Below are 19899 nucleotides of genomic sequence, written 5' to 3'. Positions count from 1 at the left end.
GTATGTATATATATATATATATATATATATATACATGCATATATAATGTAATGTAATTATGCATGGCACACACACTTTTTTTTGACACATTAAAAACAATAGTTTGTGAAATGTAAAGTTCTCTTCTGGTTACATTTCTATTGCCACAACAATCATGGCGGCTTCGGAAGTCCGTTTTTCACACTCGGGCGCATATATTCGGCGCAACTTCCTTTCATACTTCCTTTTTCGAGCTCCGTGAGAAAGGAGAGGTGTCACGGCAAAATGAGGCACGTGAGAAATGTTCATATATAATGTATTAAATCCTTTGCACGTTTTTATTTCACCGTTTAATAGATATATAAGCAAATATATCATTAAGCAATGTCAGGCAGAGACTGAGATTTGATTTCGTTGACAATCTCGAGCAGCTCTTGAGAGATAACGTACCGCGAAGCATAGCGGGTTATCTGGAATACAATCCGGTTGAATCCGACGATTAGTTAACTTAATCAGAAATTATTCTTGTTCTATCTGTTATTATTCATATCTAACCTAAGTATTATCGATATATTGATGTTTGTTTAACGGAGTTTTGGAGGCATGTTAATGATTCATTCACCGGTCAGTCTTATGTAATCATCGCGATATTTGCACTCGAGGCACTCAGAACAAACTAGTCATGCAAGTAATCATTTATTTTTTAACAGTAAGGTCTCAAGAGACACATTGTACGAGGCTGTTCGGGAGGTCCAGGCTGGTTCCCGTCTTAAGAAGAAAAAGTAAGATTCCGGTCATAGTGTTCTTCATTAGCTGACAGCATAAGGCCACAGAAACGTTTATAGTATCTATTTTTGTGGGTTTTTTTTGTTTGTTTTTTATTGCTAGCAATTATTTAAATTGTGGACAGCTATTTTTTTTAGTTGTTTAGTGCCATTGTGTAGAAATTGAGATTGATACTGGCATCTCCTACTTCACTGTGTACTACTGTCTAATAAATACGTACTAGTGAAGCTTGAACATATACTTGTAGCTCTTGGTGTAGTTACCAGTAACTAAGTATGTAGTAGTAGCAGTCTCTGAGTAGTTAATAGTGAACTGAATAATAACTATTAGGGACCAGCAACAATTGGAATTCAAACTAGTTAAATGTGAGTGGTTTATCTCTCTTTTTTAACCAGTAGTTATGGAATAGTCACTGTTGGAGTAGTGATTAGTAGTCACTAGTACTATTGAAAATTAATTTCTGGTCAACACAAACTAGTTACTGCGTTACTTGATAGTAGTTAAACAGCTATTTGTTCAATTAATAAATGTTTGCCATAAAAAATTAGCCTATGCTTAAATATCAGCTGTATATTAGTTAACAGCCCCAAGTGTTTAACCTCAGTATGTAGCAGTTATTTGCATACAAGATTTTATAGTGGCTTTTTACATTTAAGGTTTCTTGAGACTGTGGAATTGCAGATCAGCTTGAAGAACTACGATCCCCAGAAGGACAAGCGTTTCTCAGGCACTGTCAGGTTCGGACCTTTACTGTATCACCCAGCCTTCTGTCTGCCTGCCCTTTGCTCTGCCTGAATAAATATCTGAATATCTTGACATGAATTAAATTATTCAGTCAATTAAATTTCATGAATGGGGAGGTTAAAGGCAGGCAGTAGAGAACAGCCTCGGGTAGTCTGTCTGAACCATCCATTCTCTGGGTTGGTGAAGCAGGCGGACCCCTACCCTGGGTCTTAAAACATGAGGGGAGGCTATAGGTGACGGTGTTCATGCCGTCATACCTAAGCCGACCATTTTGTTAAGTGCCTGTGCTATCAACACCTGATTACAGCTGAGGTGGTATGGGTAAGACTCTTCTGTTCTGCCTCACGTTGGTCAAAAGGGGTCTGATATGCTTCTGTTTGTCAGTCAGTGTTTTCCGTCACCCCTCGCAGGCTGAAGACCACCCCACGTCCCAAGTTCTCCGTGTGCATCCTTGGTGACCAGCAGCATTGTGATGAAGCCAAGGCCGCTGAGCTTCCACACATGGACATCGAGGCTCTTAAAAAGCTCAACAAGAACAAGAAAATGGTCAAGAAGCTGGGTGAGTTTCCTTTCGAGGGAACATTAGCAATAAAACATGCATGTGTACAGTGCTATAGTTTATGTTCTGGATTGAGTCTACATATTAATGCATCTTGTTGGTTCTCTTTTTAGCAAAGAAGTATGATGCTTTCCTGGCTTCTGAGTCTCTGATCAAGCAGATTCCTCGTATCTTGGGACCTGGCCTCAACAAGGCAGGAAAGTTCCCTTCTCTGCTCACCCATAACGAGAACCTGGCCACCAAGGTGGATGAAGTGAAATCCACCATCAAATTCCAGATGAAGAAGGTATGCTTTTATTAAAGAGTTTGCTTTTACTCAGCAATGGAAACATTAAATTGATCAAAAGTGACCGTACAGACATTTGTAATTTTTCTTTAAGACTTCCATTTTAAATAAATGCTGTTTTGAATTTTCTATTGATAAACAATTCTGAAAAAAATGTATGACTTTCCACAAAAATATGTAATGGAGTAATGACTGCTCTCAAATTCAGCTTTGTCGTCACCAGAATAAATGACATTTTAAAAAGTAGAAAATTTATTTTTTTCCTTTTAATATATTATCCCAATATTACTGTTTTTACTGTATTTTTGTTCAAGTAAATGGAGCCTTGTTGAGCATAAGAGACTTCTTTCAAACACATTTTTAAAAATTCATACAGACCCCATATTTTCTAAAGAGTATATTACAAATTGTAATCATGATATGTTGTACATGCTGATTGAGAGACTTCATTTTAAGAACATCTGAATTTGTATTACTTGAAGTTGATAATGGTCTTCTGTCACGTTCAGGTTCTGTGTCTGGCTGTGGCCGTTGGTCACGTCAGGATGACTGAGGAAGAGCTGGTCTACAACATCCACCTGGCTGTGAACTTCCTGGTGTCTCTGCTGAAGAAGAACTGGCAGAATGTCAGAGCGCTCTACATCAAGGGCACCATGGGAAAGCCACAGCGCCTCTATTAGAGACTCTGTTCCTCAATTTTCTACAATAAATGTGGAGTTGATCCAAATCTCGTCTGTTTTTGTGTCTTTCCTTATGTCCTTTCAAATGAGTAATGCTCATTTGATCAGTATTATCATTGTGAAAGTTGCACAAATTGATTAGAATTGTGTCTCAAAGGTTTGTAGAACATTTATAGACTGTAAGGAGGCTGTGTAGTGCCATGTAGTTCTTAGAAAAAGCTTGATGTAAAACTGCTTCACATGCATAAATTAAGAATTTTATATTCAATTGTCTAAAACATTAAAGGCAACTTTTGTGAGATGGCTCACCTTCATGGTGTAATGTAGCATGCACACCAAGCTAAGTATATTTTGCAGTTGTGTTTTGTAGCTTTAATTTTCGCTCAATTCTGGTTTTGTTATACTAGTGTCTCTGGCAGCCATGACTTGTCTAAAACAGCATCATTAGTCTGCCAGTTTCCTTGACTATCTCTTAATGAGATTAAGTAGTGTCTGTTGGGAGTAAGGAGAGGTGGAGAGCAAGAAATCACAGCAAACGGCATGGTAAGCAAGCATTTGCCTTTATTTTCTATACTTTGTGGGTGTTACCTTGAGCAGTAGCAGTAAATCTGCATGTGAGACTGGTGATTACTGAGGGTGGACTGAATTGAAGTCTTAAGTAGATGGCTTTTGTTCATAGACAAGAATATGTAGGTAGAATTCATAACTTGTGTAGAAAACTTGTTTTTAATGTTTAAAACAAATGTTAAACACTTACCCCCGGTTTCACAGACATGGCTTAAGCCTAGTCCTAGACTAAAATGTAAGTCTGAGCTGTTTCAACTGAAAGAAACTTGCACTGACTGATCTTAAAATATATCAGTGCCTTTGTTTTGTCTCAAAAAGCACACCAGTAATGTTTTTTTTTCTAAGCACGTTTATAAAAAAATTACTTAAATGTCCTAATTGAGCTATGGCCTAATCCTGGTTTAGTCTAAGCACTGTCTGTGAAACCGGGCTTTAATGTTGTTGGGGAAATAAGCATACACATTAGTTAAGCTTCTACAGTCTGGATCAATTTTTTAGACTCGGTTCTTTATTTTGCGACTTAGAATTAATCTAAAAATGAAGTAAATGTTTTGAAAATGGTTTTCAACATTTTCATAAACTTTGTCTAATCCAGTCATTACTATATTTTTATAGCATTATGTACTATAGTATATATTACGATATATTTTGTTTAAACGATCAGGCCTGTGAAGAAAAGCAAGTCCTGACCAACAACCAGACAGAGACCAGTGAAAATGACTCTGAGGAAGGTAATGCCTCAACAAAACCATTTACTTACCATAATTTCCTGCTATACAGGGTATATTAAAGACTTTTAAGTGACTTTTTCCTCTTCTGAAGGGTCTAGACACGAGGACCAAATTGCCTTAGAAGAGTTATGGTGATATGGTGATATCTGTTATGGTGAGGCTGGGTCCTAACAGGTGATTTACTCGGACATAAACAAAAGCTAGCTTTTTAAGTCACATCAGCCATTTATTTAGTTATTCAAATATTTGATTTCTGATTTATGGACATAAATTCCAATAATGTCTCTTATTTCACTCCATCTTTATTGTTGGTTATTTCACCCCATCATAGTGTTGATATGACAGAGGAGGAATTGGAGGTCAGTCCTGTTTGATTTAGATAAATACATACATGCATACATACATAAATGGACATTCGGGCATAGAGGAGAAACAATAATGCACAGTATGTGGAAAATAATGTGTTTTTTTAACTTTAAACCGCATAAACACATTTCATTACACCAAATACACAAAATAATGTTCTTTTTAGCAGCATCATATGACTCCTTTAAGTGACTTTTTCCTCTTCTGAAGGGTCTAGACACGAGGACCAAATTGCCTTAGAAGAGTTATGGTGATATGGTGATATCTGTTATGGTGAGGCTGGGTCCTAACAGGTGATTTACTCGGACATAAACAAAAGCTAGCTTTTTAAGTCACATCAGCCATTTATTTAGTTATTCAAATATTTGATTTCTGATTTATGGACATAAATTCCAATAATGTCTCTTATTTCACTCCATCTTTATTGTTGGTTATTTCACCCCATCATAGTGTTGATATGACAGAGGAGGAATTGGAGGTCAGTCCTGTTTGATTTAGATAAATACATACATGCATACATACATAAATGGACATTCGTACCATCAACGTGAAGTGATGGTTTTCAGTTCTCTTTAAAGTGTGGCATACCTTCATAATTCTGTTCCATGTAGATTCTCTTTTTTATCTAAATGTATTTTTATTTTTTTTATGGTATTTTTATTTTACTTTTAAATTGTATTTTTATTATTATTATTATTATTATTTAATTTAGCTTTTCATTACTTTACAAACCCCCTGCACAGGCTGCTTTCTCTCAGCTGTCTCTGGCCTGTCGCTGTGACCAGTACACGCTGTGTCAGAGGCTGGAGATGGAGGAACACGCTCGGGACAATGCTGAGGACAACCTCAAACTGAAAGTGGAAAGAGGCATGGAAGTGCTTGAGGTACGACTACAGTCTGAGAATTTTATTTTTTTTTAATCATTGCTTTTTTGGATTTAGCCTATGCCAATTCTAGGATTGTATTTTTGTCACTAGACACTCAAGGGAATGTGTTTAGATATCAAACGTGCCGGGCTTCTCCGGCATCTTGAGTTGTCTCAACATTATCGGAGGCACCATCGGACCAATCTCCAAGACAGCAGAGGTTCTTGGGGCTGTGCATCAGGTATCGGTCGATACTAACCCTTTAGACTGGTGGTTCAATAAATATTTTGATATGTTAAATCCCATTCTGTTTCTGTGAGTAGGAGGCTAAAGTGAGCCGTGCAGTGGAACTCAAGGTGGCTCATGTGGAGAACCTGAAGCGCCGTCATGTGAGGAACAGCGTTGAACAGGAGGAGATGAAGAAACAGATGCGAGCAGAGGGGTAGGAAAACACCCATTTAGTTCTTTCACAATGTTAAAGTTATGATGCATCCACTAGCATTTTGGAAAAAATGTATCTGTGTCACTGCAGAGAAAACTGACGCTATTGAAAAGCTGGAAAAAGACCTACAGAAGGTATTGACTGCATACTTGTTTGGCTTTCATTCTGAAAAATGATTTTGTTGTTTGTTTTCTTGGTTTAAGTAGATATATAAATAATTTATAGTTCGGATGTGAATTATATGATTTGTTTAGAGTATCATCAGATAATAATCTCTTTCTTTTGTCTCACTCTCAGCCACAGTTACGGCGTAGAATCAGTACAAACATCATTGCAAAGCAAATCCAGGTCAGTGCACAAAGATTCTCATCCATTCAATGACCACAATAAACTTCTAGTCTAAATTTAATTTAAGTGCACTTGTAATTTTCTTTTCTCTTTTATTTGAAGAGGCAAAAATTGAAGGAGTCAGAAGCTATATTATCGTCAGTGACCAGTGAGATTAGTGAAGAGATCAAATCAACCACACAGAAACCTGACCACACAGATGACTGCCAAATGAACAGAGGGTAATTTGGATACATTTGTATATTTATAGTTGCAATGTAACAGAAATAGTGACATATCTTCTCTTCTGTATAGACAGCTGCAGGGATGATGTATTTTTGTAGGCCAAAACCCAGAAACAAGATAGCATTTTAGCACTTCCAGTTCTATCATCCTGAGGTCATTGGCCTTGTTTCACTGGGTTTTGGTTAACACAAGTTCAAGATATTTTCATGCTGTATTCTATGACCTAAAATATTTTAAAGATTTAAAGAGTAAAGATGTTTTTTTTAAAGCTTTTACTTGTCTTGAAAAAGGCAGATGCTAACAAGTGGTTAAATGGGACTGCAGAGGTTGTTAAATGCCATCACATCGCACTGGTTAACTAATCTAATAACTAGTCCATTTTCACAGCCTCATTGTGTTTATAATCGCACTCTTGCAAACTATTCTAACTCAAACTTTCAGAGTAAATAAAGACTGAAAGAGTTGTTGGCAGCTTAGTGATTGTGAAGTCATGCGATCGTGGTGTAGTTCATTTATAGTCTACATTTAGATTTTTACTTCTGCCAGTTGTATTTACATCAAAATAAATAAAAGTTGTGTTCATTTGTGAACATTATAATGATGAACAGAATGTGTAAGCATCATAAACTTTTGTTGGTTTGAGCTTATTGTCCACAATAATCCAAAAGCCAGTGGAAAAATCCCATTGTATTTTTTGTCCAGGGTACCAGTGTGATGCTAACTTCCAGGTTGGCCTACAAAAATACATCATCACTGTAGTGATGTACATCTGAGTGAAACAGATTATCGAACAAATAGAGGCTAGAGACTTGATTCAGTTTACATGAATGAGCCATTAACAATAAAATCAATAACATTTATAAAATAGATAAGGTGAATTTTCATTTCATGACAACTTTGTTAACATGAAATCAAATTTGAACCTATTGACTGACTTTATACAGATTTCTAATGGATAAAATCAAGTCCTGTCTTACATTTTTTTTTCTTGTTTCATATCCTGTTTTACTTGGGAATACATAACATTTTGGAAATGAATTGGGTTGTGAATGATGTTTTATGCTGAAATACTACAGTATGAGTGTGATTAATAACCACATCCAAAGTCTCACATTTCCATAGGCAAGTAGTACCTCAAGATGACAGTCCCTCACAAACTGTCAAGGTGGATGCTACTGAGGAGACATCCTCTGCCCAGATTCATCCCAATCAGACTCTGAGGCTTGAACTGGACCCCGCCTTTGTAAAAAAGTAGGTACAAGTTTTAAATCTGAAGGTGCACCGTGTATAAAGTTATAGTCTCTCAAAAGAAAGTCGATTATGAATCATTGAAACGAGTCGTTTTTAAAACGAATCCCAAGCCGTTTCATGTTGACGTCAACATGAAACATTAGCATATTGTCCGCCCACTTGTTGGTCTTTTCGCTTGGTCTGAATGAAAATGCAAATTCATTCTTTGCCACTAGGTGCCGCTTTTGGAGCGGTAAAATAGCGGTTTCCTCGGTAACGCTGTACACAACGCAGCACTGCACTCACAAATGCTGCTTTATCAGGCATTACAGGCGTGATGAAATTAAAATGAGACCAATCGGACCAATCACCACAGATTAGCGCAGCAATCTTCAAAATATCTTCTTTTGTGTTCAACATAAGAAAGCAACTCATACAGGTTTGGAATGACATGAGGGTGAGTAAATGATGACAGAATTTTCATTTTTGGGTGAACTATCCCTTTAACTGTTTTTTTTGTAATTTGATGCAAAGGTGATATAATACAAAGAATAGTGTTATAAATGTAGATACATTTAAAAAAAATACAAATATGAAAAACTTTCGAGGATTTACAATGCTGATGACCGTTAAACGCGTCACCACAGTCTTGTGAAAAGGGTCCATTAGCCGTATTAGTTTGGTTGCTGCAAACACCCATCTTATGGATGTGAAAATTATAACTATCTATAGAAATAGAAATGTGATGAATATGTTAAAATTACTGTTGATAGCTTTTAGTTACCATTTGCTAGACGTTTTAACTTTGTTTTATGGGAAACTATTTCATGTATAGTTTGAAATGGTCTCAGAATAAAATTCATGCACTAGCACTCATATCAATGTATGCTCTACATCTGTTTTCTACAATGTCAATGTGAAATATTTGAAAATGTGACAAAAATGCACAAACCAATAGTGAGGATCTGTGATATTGTTTATTAAAGTGTATTATAAATAATATAAAATATATTTCATAATTAGTAGTGTACAAACAGGAAGTAAAACATCTGCATTTGGTATTATTAAAACTGACAGATGGATTATTCTTACAATGCATATTACAGTAGCAGAGCAACACTTCTTGAAACATTTCACTAATTTAAAAGATGTTAGGAAAGGGGCCATATTAATTCACAAATAAAAAATAAGATAGAAAATAATATATTAATTCATAATGTGTTAAATTAAATTAAATCATGGGGAAACTAAGACATTGCATAATACTTTAATTATGAAGGATCGTGTACCAGACACAAATATATACTAAATTATGTCATTTCCTTGAGGGCGTTCATATGCAAAAGGTGGGCCACACTCTCCTGACAACAAAATCACAATTATATTATACATTCATCATAAATATCAGGCATGATGCCTTACAAGGAAGTCTTAGACTTGAAATTTAATCACAAATGTAGGCATATATGGAATTGAGGCATATACTTCACTGACTCAGCTCCAACTTGGTCAAAAAGCCTTGGTGAGAATTAACATCATCAGACTACATCAGTGAGTCCATTGGCTCAATAAATAAAAATAAAGATGGTGTACAATTAGAGTTCACTTTTTCTGTTTAATTTCCTCTAGGTTTCTTCTACCTGGTTACACCTGACTCACAATCTCGGAGTCTTCCTCTTCGTACCACTGCAGCGGCGTTCCATCGGAAGCCCTTTGCAGAATCACTTTCTGAGAAACCTGGATAAAAACAAGTATGTTTATCATTTACCAAGAACAGATTTAATGATAAATGCACATATTGTCCACATCTTTACCTGCTTATGAGAGGGAATATGGTGGTAGGGTGGCGGCTCTGGGCGCTTGATTCTAATCGATCCTTGCCGTTCAAGTGAGTGGGGTTTGGATATGGCTATATTGTTTTTCTGGTGCCAGGTTTTAAGCTCCCCTGATACCACTTCTCGAGGAAGCACACGGCTGGGATGGTTGAGATACTCTCTTAGCGACGTTGTGCGGACCACCTTCGTGTACGGTGGGGGAGGCTTGAGCATTCGTTTGGGTGAAGTAACCTGAACTTGTTGGGGTTTATTAGTATGTACAGGACCAGATTGGGGTTTATTAGTATGTACAGGATCAGATTGTGAATTCGGTCCGAGTTGCAGCCTCCCTATGTTCACCTGAAGTGGTGTCCCATTGCTAATCTTCACTTGATTGGGTCTGGGCACGAGGTGAGGTGGGTTGTTGTTGTTGTTGTTTTTGAGTGTACTGTAGGTGTTGAGCTGGCCCGGTCCTTTATTTGGAGCGGTGTGGTGGTAGCCGTATGGAGGCGGACAGGGTTTGGGTGCTTCGGTGGTTGTCTCTCGGCTGGAGGAACTGCTATATGAAGAAATGGAAAGCTCGGAGCTGCTGTCTTCAGAGCTGCACTGATATAAACGTTGAACTGAGTAGGCCAGTGCAAAATCTGTCACTCGTCGACGCGGTAACTTGGTCCGGCCCCGTCCCAGGTCTGAGCTGGCCTTGGTCAATTCTGGTTTGCTTCTGGGAAGCCTGTTTGAGAGGAGATGATAAGTAAGGTTAGAAATTTGCTCCCAAGGTGGCAGATAGAATAGAAATACAAATGTTGCTCATTAATAAAGTGAAATGTATCAATTAAAAATAGTTCAATGCAATGTATTTTAAGTCCTAAAATATAATGGCTTATTTCACTTTAGTTTTAAAAGACCGTATTAATATCAATATGAACCATGTATTTGACGAACAGTGTTCAGACAATCCTGAAGTACCACTGTTGCCTTGTGTATATTAATTACCTGAAGGACTGTGAGAACTGTCGGCGCAGTGGCAGCTCTGGGGTGGAGGGGGCGCTGTTTGGCTGATTGTTTCGCACTGGCAGACTCTTAAACACAAACTGGGGTGCTGGAGGAAGTTCTGCCATTCTTGTATCTGTTGGTGAGCTTGTTGGACTGCTGCTGACACAAAGACAAGAAAACATTATGAAGATTATACACTCATAAATGTATCTAAAATAGACTCTTATAGTGCTTTGTTCTAAAGTGTCGAACCTCAAACTAGCTAATTGGATGATTAGTGTGACAAAAGTTCTTTAAATAGAAGAATCAAACCTGATCTGGGGTGTGTTTCCCAAAAGCAACTATGGTCGTAAGTTCCATCGTTACCAATAGAGTTCAATGGAACTAACGACCATAGTTAGCTAATGATGCTTTTGGGAAACGCACCCCTGTTCAGTAATGGTTGTGTACAAGATATCTGCCAAAACACACACCTGTGACCTATTACACTACCGTTAAAAAGTTTATTTTTAACGTACAATTAGTAAAAAAAAAAATAATAATAGTTTTGTTCAGCAAGGATGCATTCATTTGATCAAAAGTGTCAGTAAATATAAAAGATATGGTTTTCAAGTACCAATCAAGTACCTTTAAAACAGCTCTGACAACACAGAGTAAAGGTTTGCTTATATTGCAATTAAACATCTATCATCCCAATACCTTGAGCGGCTGCTGCTGCAGGCAGAGTGAGAAGGTTTTTGTTTCTGGTAGGGCTGGTCCAAGCTGGATTCCTTCCATGGAGAGTTCTGGATTGGAGAGGCATCATAGTCCAGACTGGAACTGGAGCTCGATTGCTTTGGGCCGTTATTGGGCAAGAGAGTCAGACGCTGGAAACCGCTGTCCGTGGAAGACCCCAGAACGGCCGGAGAAAAGGGAGCAGAGTCTGAGTCTGTATATAAAAGACAATTTTTTGACATTAGCAAACTCTTAGAGTCTAGAGATTACATTTTCACATACAGTGGGGTGCAAAAGTTTGTTCAAGTTTATTTTAACATGAAAATAAAAAGAGTCGTTCACTTACCATCATCCAAGGCAACAGCATCTGACAGCGAGCTGTCATCAGACATACAAAGATCTGGATGGACCAACAAATAAAATTGTCATTAAAGTTATATAAAGTTGTTCAAAACAAATCATTTTAATAATACAGTCTTATCAAATTTAGATTATATGAGAATCGAGTGGCTGACCTCTCTGCCTGGAAGAATAGCAGGTCTGTGGAGAGACACAGCCGTGGTTGATGCGGTGTTTCAGTAACGCATCCTGCAGTTCTTTCAGCTTCTTCTCTTCACGTTTACACTGCTGCAGTCGGCTTTTCCTCACCGGTTTGCTGATGTGCTCCTCGAGGGAGAGCTTTCGGGCTGCCTCATAAATCTGTCGCTGCAGAGCGAGATCAGCCTCGAGCGCGTGCAGCTCAGACTCCTGGAGACAAACATTTTAGGGGGTAACCGCATGATTACAAACTGAAAATGCTGAAATATGGATTAAATGCACCTCGAAAAAAATCTTTTTCCATGTAAGTGGAACGTATAATAATACCACCATGAATAACATTTAAAACTAGCCAGGTAGGCTCAAATAACAGTCAGTTGCATTAAAGCTATTAAAATAATCTCCGTGTATAAACTGTGGCCTATACCTCGCCATATTGTGAAATAAAACCCTCATCCAGTTTGAAAGCAGTTCCAATCCGTCGCCGGACCTGCGGAGGCTTCTCGTCAGGCAAGAGAGGGTAATCGGAGGGCAGCTTTCCAGTCAGCTCCTGTCAAAACAAAGAGCATTTTAAACTTAAAGAAAAACAACGTCAAAGAAAACAAACTTTATGTGTGTTAGTCAGTACAAAACTACAAAATCTTTGAGCGAGCAGATGCTCGTCTTTATGTTGTCGAAGTGTCCACAAAGGGGTTTCTAAGGATTAGGCCCTTAAATCTTCTCTCTGCTTGGCCAATAGTGAATGACAGACATGTGGGCTAACTTGCAAAGAAGCATCTGTTTCTTGGCCATTGACTTTAGTGCCTCTATTGAAGGGCTGTATTCAGAAGAAGAAAAAGCCCAGCCTAATCAGAGCAATCTGATTTATGCTTATGGGCCAGCTGACTTTCCTACTGAAACTTTCCTATTAAAACTATGACATTGTGTGTGCAAAGTAATTTATGCTTCATTAAATTTGCATGTAACACAAACTACTTTTTTTTATTTTTATTTTTTTTAAAGAAATTAATACTTTTATTCAGCAAGGATGCATTAAATTGACAGTAAAGACATTTATAATTTTACAGAGAATGTCTATTTCAAATAAATGCTGTTTTTTTTTTCAAACAAATGTTTCTTGATCAGCAAATCAACATATTAGAATGATTTTTTAAGGATCATGTGACACTGATGGCTGTAGTAATGGCTGCTGAAAATTCAGCTTTGCCATCACAGGAATACATTACATTTTAAAATATATTAAAATAAAAAACTGTTATTTTAAATTGCAACAATTTCACAATATTACTGTTTTACTTTATATTTGATCAAACAAAGAGAATCTTTTTACTAACCCCAGGCTTTTAAACGGTAGTGTAATTGTTTAGCCTGATTAGAAGTCATTATGCTTCATTAGTTAATTAGACCAAGGTTAAACTTCTCTGAACCAAGAAACCCTTTTATGGTCCCGAAGTGTTGGCAGACCCTGGTTAATTTTGTATTTTCAAATGAAAATCAAGGGTTTTACTGAGTTATGTTGAAGCTGTTTTTTTTTTTTTTTGGTTCATGGCTTAAAAATCTTCATTGAAGACATTTATGAAATTTCTATGGAGAAAATGAATGGGAAATATCATAATGCCTGCCAGTTTTTCAAGCAGATTATGAATATTTGTGATGGTTTGATTTACATGTAAATATAAGCCCAATGCTTAACATTATATATACATTATATATAATGAATTTAACATAGATGGCAATACTGATGGCTCATTTTTTGTCACTCACAGCCTCCCTAATGCAGAGTTTCTTTAGCTCCAGGACACAAAGCTCCAGTCTGTCCTCAAGGGCCTGCTGCTTCAGCCTCATGGCACGTGTGTGAGTGCTCAGGTCCTTTACTGGAGACGTGGGACTGTCTGGGCCTGGATAACACAACAGTTTCATTACACAACAGCACACACATATAGCGTGTTAGCAGCTGGCCTGCCCTAACACACTGAACTGTAGCACTAAAATGAGACTTTGAGTAGTTCTTTATATTATCTGTTAATAACATAAAAAAAAATAAAAAATGCAATTGAATAAAATAAAGCTGGAAAACTAATGTTCATTAAACATTATACTGATAGAAATGTGTTTTTTGGGGGGGAACTACAGCACCAAATTTTGATTTCAAATTTTTACAAGTTGATATGCGTTCTGCTCTCTTCTTAATATTAATTGTTTATCATTAACATAAATAAAATTAAATAAAAGCACTCACCAGAGTTCAAAATGATCCCGCTATCAGAGTCACTGACCTCCTCCTTAAAATCCATGTTTATTTGAGTTTTTCTGCAGTTTTCAACAATATCCGAGTTCAGTCTGCAGATGTGACCTGTTGATGGGGAAGAGAAAAGACTGAAATCCGTAGTTTGATATCAAGCGCTCTCCATTTACTAATGCTCTCCAGTCCAGCAACCACTAAGTAAATTTGCCTTCCAAATAGTGGCTTGTGGCCGTGCGATTATGTAAAACCGAACTTCCCGAGGAGAACCCTTCACAGGCACCTCAGCGTCTCCTCCACATATGACAAAGCAACTGGTCTTTTGCCTCATCCACCCCTATTTCAGTCTGCGCACACGCGCACCCGCCCCCCAAATGTTTGCATGTCTCAAAACACAATAGCCGCACGCCCGGAGTTGACCGCACTTATGTGGGGGTCTTATCCCTCCCATATAGCACCATAGCAACCTGGATCACTATGACCAAGCAGGCGTGTGTGAATTGTGATGAAGTGTGTTTGGGGGAAAACTAGAAGTCAACAGATGGCAGAAGGGACTCTCCCCCTCCCAAAGACTGCACCTGTTCTCTCCAAGACCCCCTCTCTTTCTTTCAGTGCCCACTTGCCGCAGCTTTGAAGTGGAACAATGTGTCCATGCTGATTCAGCCGCAGGCGGGAGATGCTGATAACTTAGATATCCATGTCAGGGCTTCTCTTATTACAATGAAGAAAACTTACAGGCAGAGTTTTTTCTAAAAGATTGTTAGGAATAACATTTAGGGCTCTCTGACTGTGACGTCTCAGATTTCGCAGGCCTCAGTATGGAGAAAGTAAGATGAGGAGATACTGCTGTGACATTTACATAAAGTCTTGTTCTGTTATCGTAAAGGAACATGTTAATGCACTGGGCAGAGTTTGAATGGCAAATTTGATCCTCTTACAAATGTAAAAATGAATCAATCATGTAGGAAACTTGTGTCTAATTTAATTGAGATGTTTAAAGGGGAAGTTTACCCAAAAAATGAGAGTGAATAAATCATGGCAGAATTTTCATTTACTTCCAAACTTTTTTCCTGTATGGACTTTTCTCATCCATACAGTGAAAATGGGGTTCAAAACAACATTGGACCGTACTGACTTTCAGTATATGGAAAACAAATAATACTGAGACATTTTTCAAACTTTTGTGTTCAACAGAAGAACGTGGCCTCAAGTTTGGAACAATATGAGGATGAGTAAATTATGCCCAGAATTTCATCGTCTTAAGATTCAGGAGGATTGCAAAGGATCCTTTCATATCCAGTAACAAGATTTGAGGAAAATATTAGCTCAATTTATGACATTATCTTCAACACTGCTTTTTTTCTAAAGTTACTTTCATTTCCTGAGCAAGAAAAGGCATAAACCATTATCAGACCTAGGCCTCATTTATAAAGATGTGCACACAAAGATCCTAAATGTGAACGTAGTACAATTTTCAAAATCTTCCCATGAATGATCTCTGAAAGAACGAACATTTTTCCTAAATGTATCCCTCTTTAAAAACTGCAGTATAATATATATATTTCCTCCCTCCCCCCTCAATAACATAATTAATGAATTAATATAAGTGACATAATTATCACAAAGCAGTTGTTATATTATAATGTATATTGTGTATAATTTATATTTGACATATCGGATGAAATCCATGGAATTTAGGATCAAATCCGATCGTATGCGTGTTTTATAAATAGGGCCCATGGCTCCTTGTTATATCTACTGAGCTCTGGTGTCATGCACGCAAAAATCTAGGACAGACACTGTATTTATATAAATGCTATTTTGGGGGGGAAATCTCACATCACTAGGGACAACATCTCTGCTAATGAGTCAGTGTGGATCCTTATCATTCCTCTTCCTGAGTTCTGAGAAAGAAAATTGAACAGGATGTGATTGTGGAGCTTCTAAAGGCTCCATCCTCATTCAGTTCTGTAACTCACGTGGATGCAGCTCAGCACAATAGAAACCAGCCTGCTCTATCAGACACTCCAACGACTGAAAGAGTACAAGCAAAGCTCTGTGTCAACAAGCCTGAGCGGCCAGTTTGCTGAGAGGACAGTATCTGCTGATACAACAAGACTTAGTCAGTAAGAGAGGGCAAAAGAAAGGCTGATGAAACTGCAGCAGGAATTAGGTCACTGTGACAAACTGTGCTTTATTAAACAAAAAGCAACTCCCAATATTAGTTCACCCCAAAATTATAATTCTGCCATTATTTACTCACCCTCATGTCAGTGAAAACCTGTATGACTTTCTGCCATGCAACACAAAGAATTATTGAAAACTGTGCTGGCTGCACTTTCCATTCAATTACAATTCAATTATTCAAATAAGGAATAATGAATGATTTTGGTATTTTTTTCCTTGCACAAAGAAATTGAGACTTCAGAAGACATATCTTTTTAATGCATGGAACTTGTGAAGACAAATTATAACAATTGTTTTTCCACTGTAGTAAGTGTTGTATCTAATTATAATGCAATCATGCCATGTCAATATAGCACATGGGTCGAAGTTTCTGATAGATTTATGGTGTTTTTGCGTCATTTTTTTAAAGCTTCAGTCCACATTCATTGTAGACGAAGACTGTATATATGCACCAAAACCGTTAACTCGTATTACTATGATTAGGAGAAACTGCAATGCGCAATAAAGCTGATATAAATCCTGCCTTCTAAATAAAAGACCCAACTGACACATTTCCAGATGTTCCTACAGTTTTTCAGAAATTTCTGAATAAATTTTAGTACATACCTAATTGGTGAATCATGATTTATTCATGAAAACATTCATACGCAGGTTTAATAAAGAAATTTGCCCAACATTTGTGAGAGTTCATGTTTGATTTTATTCCTGATTTGAAATGTTATTTAAATGTGAGTTTGGCAAGCAGTTTTTGAGATTTAAATATTTCCCCATTCGAGTAGATAGGAGATGACATTGCATGCCTAAAGTTGCCCAAATGGCCGCTAAATGACTTTCCTCGAAAGGGACTTTGTTGTAAACGTGAAAAAGATCAATCAGCACAATCTTCAGAACTTCTCCTTTTGTGTTCCACAGAAGAAAGGAAATCATAAGGGGATGAGTAAATGATGACAGATTTTAATTTTTGGATGACCTATTCCTTCAAATCCACAAACTTCACTTGCAAAGATCTCCACCCTGAAAACACATTAGGCCTGTCTTGATTACAAAGCACATTAAGCTCAGAAGAGCAGACAGGACGTAGTCTTCTCGACAGCGATCTCAGCAGCAGCAGAATAACACAACAGATCCACCCATCCTCTCACACAGTCAAGCGTAAAGATGAGACATCAACGAATAAGACCATTTTCAGTAGTCTGCAATTCTCATGTCTTCTCCGCCAGATTCCCCAACACCCTTTCCCACGAGCCTATGGGGCTGTGATCTATTGGAATGCCTACTCGGCCAATTTCATTACCACTGCGGCCAGGTCTGGAATTCCCAGAGAGGGCCAGAGCTTGGAAAGTCTGATGGGAGACTTGAACGCAACCCAGAATGTATGCGAAGCCTGTTATTATAGAAATGCTGAATCGTGTGGACGCAAATGATATGGGAGTGACAGAATTTAGTGTGTGACTTATTTCCACAGCTGATGCAAAGCCAAAAACCAGTCAAATTTTAATGAAGCCATGCAAAACATGGCGGAGAGTGATAAAGAGAGAGAGAGAGAAGAGACTTGAAAGGCAGTCTTTGTGATTCCACTTCTCTTCTTTCACTATGCCACTCAGTGAAGATGAAACAATTAATCAAAATGCATGACAAAAAAGCCTCTCGAAGACAAAAACACCTTTAGCTAAAGAAAGTTTCTCAGCCATTGTAAACACAGACTCATTCTCCTTTATGAATGGACATCCACTTCCATCTGTATTCCAGTAGAAAGTCAATTAAGATATACTATGGATCTCTGGGAAAAGGAGATCAACCCTGATAGCCTTTATACAAATAGCAATGGTTGTAACTGTAGGCAAAGTGTTCCTTTTAATTAACTTTTAACAGACTTAATATTTAGAACGGTTGTACCAATATCAGTTGATCTGGATCTATGATAACATTCGCAAGCACTAAGAAACATGTCTTTTGATTGCATGAAGTTTGTGAGGACAAATGATAAGAAATTACTTGTCTTTCTATTGTAGTAAGTTTTTCATCTAATCAATCATAATGCAATCATGCCATCAACATCCAAACCAACTCGGAGCCCATAAAAATATCATGTATTTCATATTTGATTTTAGAAGTGACAGTCTTTAATAATTTGCATGCTTTGAAAGGGTTGGATGACCTTACTAAGCAGCACTAGTCCATGCAATGAAATGACCAGCATTTATGTCTGTTGTAAATATAGGTTTAGATCCCAAAAACATAAATGCACTCAACAAAAATATTTAAGAACATGAGCAGAGCTTATCAAAGAATTAACGCATGCCTTTAAATGAATGATTTCATGGAGCTATTGTGCAAAGCTTTAACAAAATATAATTTCCACATATGAAATACATCTGTGCCACAAAAGGATAATGCATAAATGTAATATTTATTATTAATACAAATATTTATCATTTTACCATACCTTTCTTTGCAGTATCCAACCCAATACACGCCCTCCGTTCACTCCATTCCCGCCGATGCGCGTGTGCCGGCGGACTCCACAGTGCGGCTGGATGTGGAGTCTTTACTCAAGCCAGCCAAAAGCCACTGGACTGTACCAACCGTATTAGCGAAGTGGGAGTGTGCCATATAGCTGAAATATTCTCCAGTTCGTATTTATAAAAGTAACTTACGTATTAAAATTAATAGACGCCTACTTAAAATTTTAAAGAGGAAAATTTTATAAATTGTGCTTGTAAACAAGTTTAAAGATACAAACCAGGGCGATACCACTGCAACTATCCCCTACCGCGAATGTTTGTCTAGATGCTTCGTAAGCGTGCGTGATCTTTTGAAGGCAGCGCACGCTTCTTTTGGGATAGGCGTGTCTAACAGAGCCAGCGGGAGAAAACCGAGACCATAATAACAGTTAAACAAGAGGACAGCTGGCGAATAGTGCTTTGGACTGTATGAATAGTGTCTGAAATGGCGCGCTGCCACACAACTTGATTGTTTTCTTGCGTGGGGACAAGCCCCGATACGGTACAAAGTAATTTGCTGAAAGAGTTTTTGACGTAACTGTTGTCAGCATGTAAAAACATATAAAATTGAGAGCACAACATGGTTCGAGTTTCTTCCTTCAAACATTTCTTTGTCGATTTGCTTCCTATATATGCCTCCTGTTGTTACCTTCCTGATAAAGGCGGGCTACGGCAGATGGTCAGGCTTTCTTTCCTCGTGCCTCTCCCTGAATTTAAAGATCAGCTAATTAAACGGGGGGCATTTCCACGTGAAAGGAAGAGCCTGTGGAGATTTCTCTCCGCACTGGCGATGTGCAGAAGAGCCACCTGTAAATGCAAAGGCAACGAGACACCGAATCGATTTGGGAATTCTAGTGTAAGAAAGAAAGAAAAAAAGATAAAGACCATGTTCTGGTGCTGAAATATGGCTGGAGATTGTCATTTGGTTGCTAGGGTATTCTGACTGGTTGCTCGGATGTAACTGACTTTCCAATATGACGTCCCCATTAAGTCTATGACAGTTTGGTCACCTGCGGGACAAACATTGAATGTCAAATAGGATATTATATAAGTCAAAAGTATTTATTTATTGGCTACTACGGTTTGATCATTGAAAAGG

The 19899-nt window shown here is 37.7% G+C and overlaps 2 protein-coding genes and 1 pseudogene across 2 annotated transcripts; 2 read left to right on the top strand and 1 right to left on the bottom strand.

Moving 5' to 3' along the window:
• The first annotated feature begins 177 nt into the window (after window positions 1-177).
• Window positions 178-3081, top strand: LOC107745738 (60S ribosomal protein L10a-like). Its single transcript, XM_016559688.1, has 6 exons — window positions 178-269; window positions 690-761; window positions 1422-1502; window positions 1920-2068; window positions 2182-2354; window positions 2864-3081. The coding sequence occupies exons 1-6, from the start codon at window positions 265-267 to the stop codon at window positions 3032-3034; spliced, it is 651 nt and encodes a 216-aa protein (XP_016415174.1). The 5' UTR covers window positions 178-264; the 3' UTR covers window positions 3035-3081.
• A 1139-nt stretch (window positions 3082-4220) lies between these two features.
• On the top strand, window positions 4221-9491 carry LOC107745812 (lymphoid-restricted membrane protein-like; annotated as a pseudogene).
• LOC107745811 (uncharacterized protein C1orf106 homolog) lies at window positions 9056-19787 on the bottom strand. Its single transcript, XM_016559819.1, has 12 exons — window positions 19767-19787; window positions 18743-18829; window positions 16089-16143; window positions 14107-14220; window positions 13632-13765; window positions 12295-12417; window positions 11846-12077; window positions 11677-11730; window positions 11316-11544; window positions 10617-10772; window positions 9624-10353; window positions 9056-9546 (listed from the first exon to the last, which is right to left on the bottom strand). Exons 1-12 carry the CDS (start codon window positions 19785-19787, stop codon window positions 9454-9456), a joined length of 2028 nt encoding a protein of 675 aa, XP_016415305.1. The 3' UTR covers window positions 9056-9453.
• Window positions 19788-19899: the final 112 nt, after the last annotated feature.

This window comes from Sinocyclocheilus rhinocerous, unplaced genomic scaffold (assembly GCF_001515625.1).
Source record: "Sinocyclocheilus rhinocerous isolate Xijiao unplaced genomic scaffold, SAMN03320098_v1.1 scaffold558, whole genome shotgun sequence".
Taxonomy (NCBI): Eukaryota; Metazoa; Chordata; class Actinopteri; order Cypriniformes; family Cyprinidae; genus Sinocyclocheilus; species Sinocyclocheilus rhinocerous.
Note: the sequence above shows the minus strand (reverse complement) of the source record. Positions and strands in the feature narration are given on the sequence as shown.